Source organism: Neopelma chrysocephalum, unplaced genomic scaffold (genome assembly GCF_003984885.1).
Source record: "Neopelma chrysocephalum unplaced genomic scaffold, ASM398488v2 Primary Assembly neopelma1_97441, whole genome shotgun sequence".
Lineage (NCBI taxonomy): Eukaryota > Metazoa > Chordata > Aves > Passeriformes > Pipridae > Neopelma > Neopelma chrysocephalum.
The window spans coordinates 2,509-8,059 of record NW_020926083.1 but is presented as its reverse complement, the minus strand read 5'-3'; the positions used below and the strand labels follow the sequence as shown (position 1 = coordinate 8,059).

Genomic DNA, 5,551 nt, shown 5'->3' with positions numbered 1-5,551 from the left:
GGCATGGGAAGGGGGATTTGGGGGGTACAGGGCATGGGGAGGGGGGAGTTTGGGGGGTACAGGGCACAGGGAGGGGAATTTGGGGGGCACAGGGCATGGGGAGGGGGGAATTCGGGGGGCTCAGGGCATGGAGAGGAGAATTTGGGGGCACAGGGAGGGGAATTTGGGGGGCACAGGGCACGGGAAGGGGGATTTGGGGGTGCCCAAGTGAGATCCACATGTTCCCTCATCCTAAAGGGGCAGAGAGGGGGATTTGGGGGCTCAGGGAGGGGAATTTGGGGCCACAGGACACAGGAAGGGGGAATTTGGGGTGCCCGAGTAAGATCCACGTGTTCCCTCATCCCAAAGGGGCAGGAAGGGGAATTTGGGGGGCACAGGGCGGGGGGAATTTGGGGGGCAAAAGGCATGAGGAGGGGGAATTGGGGGGACACAGGGCACGGGAAGGGGGATTTGGGGGTGCCCAAGTGAGATCCACGGGTTCCCTCAGCCCAAAGGGGCAGAGAGGGGAATTTGGGGGGCACAGGGCACAGAGAGGGGGGTTTGGGGGGCACGGGGGGGGGGGGTGGGGGGGGGACACAGGGCACGGGAAGGGGGATTTGGGGGTGCCCAAGTGAGATCCACGGGTTCCCTCAGCCCAAAGGGGCAGAGAGGGGAATTTGGGGGGCACAGGGCACAGAGAGGGGGATTTGGGGGGCACGGGGAGGGGATTTGGGGGGCACAGGAAGGGGAATTTGGGGGTGCCCGGCCCAAGGGCAGCAGCAGCAGGAGGAGGGAGGAGCTGCAGGAGCTGCAGGAAGTTTCCCTGGCACAGGATTCCCAGAGAATCCTGGATTCCACATCCCTGGAAGTGCCTCAGGCCACGGTTGGGGACACCAAACACCCCAGAGGTGACACCAAAGAGCCCAGAGGTGACACCAAAGAGCCCAGAGGTGACACAAAACACCCCAGAGGTGCCACAGGACAGCCCAAGGCAGCTCTGGGAGCCCAGGGGGTGACAAAAGTCAGCCCAGGAGGAGACACCAAACACCCTGAGCAGCTCTGGGAGCTCAGGAGGTGACAGCAAACACCCCAGAGGTGACATCAAACCCCCAGGAGGTGACACAAAACACCCCAGAGGTGCCACCAAACATCCCAGAGGTGACACCAAACACCCCAGAACAGCTCTGGGAGCTCAGGAGGTGCCACCAAACCCCCAGGAGGTGACAGCAAACCCCCCAGAGGTGCCACCAAACTCCCCCTGAGCCGTTTCCCACACCCACAGAGGCTTCTAACCAAAAAATAAAAGGGCCACCAGACCCTGCAGAGGTGCCACCAAACACCCCAGGAGGTGCCACCAGACCCCCCCAGAGCAGGTCTGGGAGCCCAGGAGGTGCCACCAAACCCCAGGAGGTGACACAGGACACCCCAGAGCAGGTCTGGGAGCCCAGGGGGTGACAAAAGTCAGCCCAAGATGTGCCACCAAACACCCCAGAGGTGACACCAAACCCCCCAGAGATGACACAGGACAGCCCAGAGCAGCTCTGGGAGCTCAGGAGGTGACACCAAACACCCCAGAGGTGCCACCAAACATCCCAGAGGTGCCCCCCCGCCCCCCCCCCCCCCGCGGGTCGCGCCCCCCCAAAAGCGGCCCCCCCCCCCCCCCATGGAAGGATCGTTGCAGGCGAACGCGAGAGCCAAGAGCCGTTTATTGACCATCGCCCCGCCCGGGGGGCACAAAACCAGCCCCCCCTCGGGCCGGGAACATTCCCGGGGTGTCCCACGACATTCCCGAGGCTTCGGAGCTCCCCCGGATCCGGCCGGGGGGAGGAGGGAGGGGGGCGAGCCCTGCAAGCCCCCCCGGGAGCCAAAACCAACCCCCGGGACCCCCAAAAAAGTTCGACATCCAAACCTCAGCCGCGGCCAAACCGGGGAGAGCAGGAGGAGGGATGGGAGGAGCAGGAGGATGGGAGGAGGAGGAGGGATGGGAGGAGGAAGGATCGGAGGAAGAGGGATCAGAGGAGCAGGAGGAAGGATGGGAGGAGGAGGAATTGGAGGAGCAGGACAGATCAGAGGGACAAGGAAGTGACTCCCAAGCTCCTCCCAACCCCCTCCCCCCCTTCCAGGGAAGGCAAAACCACCCAAAAAACCGGGATTAGAACAAGCAGGACCCGCGGCTGCCGCCTGTTCCCTCCCCCGGCCGGGCTGCTCCGGGATTTCAGGGAAAGGCTCCTTCCTGCCGGGAATGAAATCCAGCAGCTCCACCACCTTCACATCCCTCCTTTTTTTTTTTGGCTGTTTTTTCTCTTTTTCCCATCCCCAGCTCCGCCCAAATGTCCTTTTTTTCCCAGGGATTTCCACATTCCCGGGAATCTCTGCGGCCTCTCCATCGTGGGGGGGGCTGGGCTGGCAAATCCTCAGGAATTCTCTCCCTGGTTTTGGGACCCCCCCGGGAGGGAGGGGGAGGGCAGGGCTGCAGCAATTCCATGTCCTGGATGGATCCCACGGATCCCATGGATCCCACGGATCCCAGGGCTCTGCCCTTCCCGAGGGGAGACACTCCACCCCCGGGGGGCAGGGGGAGGGCTCAGCATTCCCAGGATCCAGGAGGGGAGGGCTCAGCATTCCCAGAATCCAGCAGGGGAGGGCTCAGCATTCCCAGGATCCAGGAGGGGAGGGCTCAGCATTCCCAGGATCCAGCAGGGGAGGGCTCAGCATTCCCAGGATCCAGCAGGGGAGGGCTCAGCATTCCCAGGATCCAGCGGTTCCGCTCCAGCTTCTGGCAGCAGGGGGAGGCTGTTCCCATGTTCCCAGAATTCCAGAGGCATTCCCATGTTCCCAGAATTCCAGAGGCATTCCCACAGCCCCGGGAACACCCCCACTCCTCTCCAAGGCCTCTCTCCTCTCAGTCCAGGCCCGGGAGCCGCCGGTGCTTCCCGGGTGGATCCCTCCAGGCTCCGAGTGCAGCTTCCCATCGGCGTCACCATCCTCGTCCTCATCCGGGAGGAAGAGCGGCCAAACCTTCCGGAACGTTCCGGCGCCTCCCCCCTCCCTGGGGGCTGTTTCCCGTCGGGAATGGTGCCGGGGGCAGCTCTGGGAGGGGGTTGAGCAGCTGGGGCAGCCCCTGGGAGCCGAGGCTCAGCGGATCATGTAGGCCAGGCCCGCCCCCAGCCCGGCCACCCCCGCAAAGGCCACCAGAACCTTCCGGATGCTGCCCTCCAGGTCCTCCACCCGGAAAAAGTCCACAAAGCCCTCCTGGGGAGAGAAAGGGGGGAGTCAGGAACACGCCAGGAACCTGCCAGGGATGGGGCCTGGCAGGGAGGGAGGGGAGGGAAGGGAGGGAGGGACAGGGCCTGAGCGGCACAGCCCGGGGGGACCCACAGCACAGCCCATCCCACTGTGCTCCCCCATCCCAGTGTATCCCAGTGTGCTCCCACAGCCCATTCCATCCCATTCCACTGTGCTCCCCCAGCCCCATTCCAGCCCAGTGTATCCCAGTGTGTTCCCCCAGCCCATTCCAACACAGCCCATCCCAGTGTGCTCCTCCAGTCCCATCCTATCCCACTGTGTGCCCCCAACCCAATCCCATCCCATCCCAGTGTGCTCCCACAGCCCCATCCCATCCCAGTGTGCTCCCAGAGTCCCATCCCAGCCCATCCCAAGTGAGCTCCCACAACCCCATCCCATTCCATTGTGCTCCCCCATCCCATCCCATCCCATCCCATCGTGCTCCCACAGCCCCATTCCAGCCCAGTGTATCCCAGTGTGTTCCCCCAGTCCCATTCTAGCCCAGCACATCTCAGTGTGCCCCCCCAGCTCCATCCCAGCCCCTCCCATCCCATCCCGCTCCCCCAGTCCCATCCCATCCCATCCCATCCCATCATGCTCCCACAGCCCCATCCCAGCCCATCCCAAGCAGTTCTGGCTCCCTGTGAGGAGCTCCTGGAGCCCCCCAACCCCCTGGGAGGAACTCCTGGAGCCCCCCAATCCCAGTTCCCTCAGGAAGCTCCTTGTGAGGAGCTCCTGGAGCCTCACAAACCCTCTGTGAGGAGCTCCTGGAGCCCCCCAACCCCAGTTCCTTGTAGGAGTTCCTGGAGCCCCCCAATCCCAGTTCCTTGTAGGAGCTCCTGGAGCCCCACAAACCCCCTGTGAGGAATCCCCCAGTCCCAGTTCCTTGTAGGAGCTCCTGGAGCCCCACAATCCCAGTTCCTTGTAGGAACTCCTGGAGCTCCCCAATCCCAGTTCCTTGTAGGAGCTCCTGGAGCCCCTCAACCCCAGTTCCCTCAGGAAGCTCCTTGAAGAAGCTACTGGAGCCCCTCAACCCCAGTTCCTTGTAGGAACTCCTGGAGCCCCACAAACCCCCTGTGAGGAGCTCCTGTAACCCCACAACCCCAGTTCCCTCAGGAGCTCCTTGTAGGAACTCCTGGAGCCCCCCAGTCCCAGTTCCTTGTAGGAGCTCCTGGAACCCCCCAACCCCAGTTCCTTGTAGGAGCTCCTGGAGCTCCCCAATCCCAGATCCTTGTAGGAGCTCCTGGAGCCCCCAATCCCAGTTCCTTCTAGGAGCTCCTGGAGCCCCCAACCCCAGATCCTTGTAGGAGCTCCTGGAGCCCCCCAACCCCAGTTCCCTCAGGAGCTCCTTGTAGGAACTCCTGGAGCCCCCCAGTCCCAGTTCCCTCAGGAAGTTCCTTGTAGGAGCTCCTGGAGCCCCCACCCCAGCTCTTGCCACCCATGGGTGTCCCTGTGGGTGTCCCCATGGTGGTGACTCATCCCCATCCCGGCGCCGGCCGTGGGAACACCCCGGGGCAGTGGGAACACCCCGGGGCAGTGGGAACACCCCGGAACTGTGGTGACTCACCCATCCTCCCTGGCTGAGCAGCCATTCCCTCCTGGATGACACGAGGGCGTCGGTGAGGATCTGGGCCAGGGCAGTGACCCCCCGTTCCCGCTGGGGGCCCCGCAGCTGCCGCGCCACGAAGGCGCCGAAGGCCAAGAGCGTCACCACCCGGCCCCAGTTGGTGACCCCGTCGCTGAAGACGTGGTTGGCCACCTCCAGCACGGCCTGCAGGTCCTGCTCCTGCCGCAGCTCCAGCTTCCGCAGCATCCCTGAGGGAGAAACTCGGGAATGGAGCGAGGGGACGCGCGGGGAACCACAAACTCCAGGGAAAAAAGGGTGGGGGAAAGTCCTGCTGCCTCAGGGGCTCTGGATCAGCTGGGACAGACACAACCCAGCCCAGGGCACACTCTGAGCTCCTTCCTGCCCCTCCCTCGTGGACTCTGAGCACGTCACACTCCCTGTGTCAAGGTTTTCCAGGTCAGAACTGACCCAGGGCAGAGTCCAGTCCCTGGAGCTCAAACCAAGGACACCCCCCAGAAGCTCAAACCAAGGACACCCCAGGCCCAGGCAGAGCTTCCTCAGAGGGTTTTGCTGCCCAATATTCACGTGAAACCACGTAAAACCCAGCCCAGGATACACTTGGAGCTCCTTCCTCACTCCCCTGGCTCGAGGCTTTCCAGCCCCACCAGGTCAGAACTGACCCTGGGCTGAGCCCAAGCCCTGGGACAGAAACCAGGGACA

The 5,551-nt window shown here is 63.6% G+C and overlaps 2 protein-coding genes across 3 annotated transcripts in view; both read right to left on the bottom strand.

Moving 5' to 3' along the window:
• Nucleotides 1-1,613: 1,613 nt before the first annotated feature.
• Nucleotides 1,614-2,783, bottom strand: LOC113961900 (formin-like protein 14; the record flags this gene model as incomplete). The annotated part of the gene is made up of 2 exons (XM_027672607.1): nt 2,739-2,783; nt 1,614-2,645 (listed from the first exon to the last, which is right to left on the bottom strand). A coding segment is annotated over exon 2 (988 nt), but the record flags the coding sequence as incomplete, so codon positions are not given.
• The window catches only part of MCL1 (MCL1, BCL2 family apoptosis regulator), a 5,811-nt gene continuing 2,461 nt past the window's right edge, over nt 2,202-5,551 (bottom strand). Inside the window, exons 2-4 of one of the 2 annotated variants that reach the window (XR_003532401.1) lie at nt 4,832-5,079; nt 2,851-3,231; nt 2,202-2,212 (exon numbers count right to left, since the gene is read on the bottom strand). Coding sequence is in view for 1 of the 2 variants with exons in the window: in XM_027672608.1 (XP_027528409.1) it covers nt 3,115-3,231; nt 4,832-5,079 (365 nt within the window). In the remaining variant the exon portion in view is untranslated. Of the gene's footprint in view, nt 2,213-2,839; nt 3,232-4,831; nt 5,080-5,551 lie in introns of those variants that run through there. The other variant, XM_027672608.1, reaches the window with a different exon arrangement.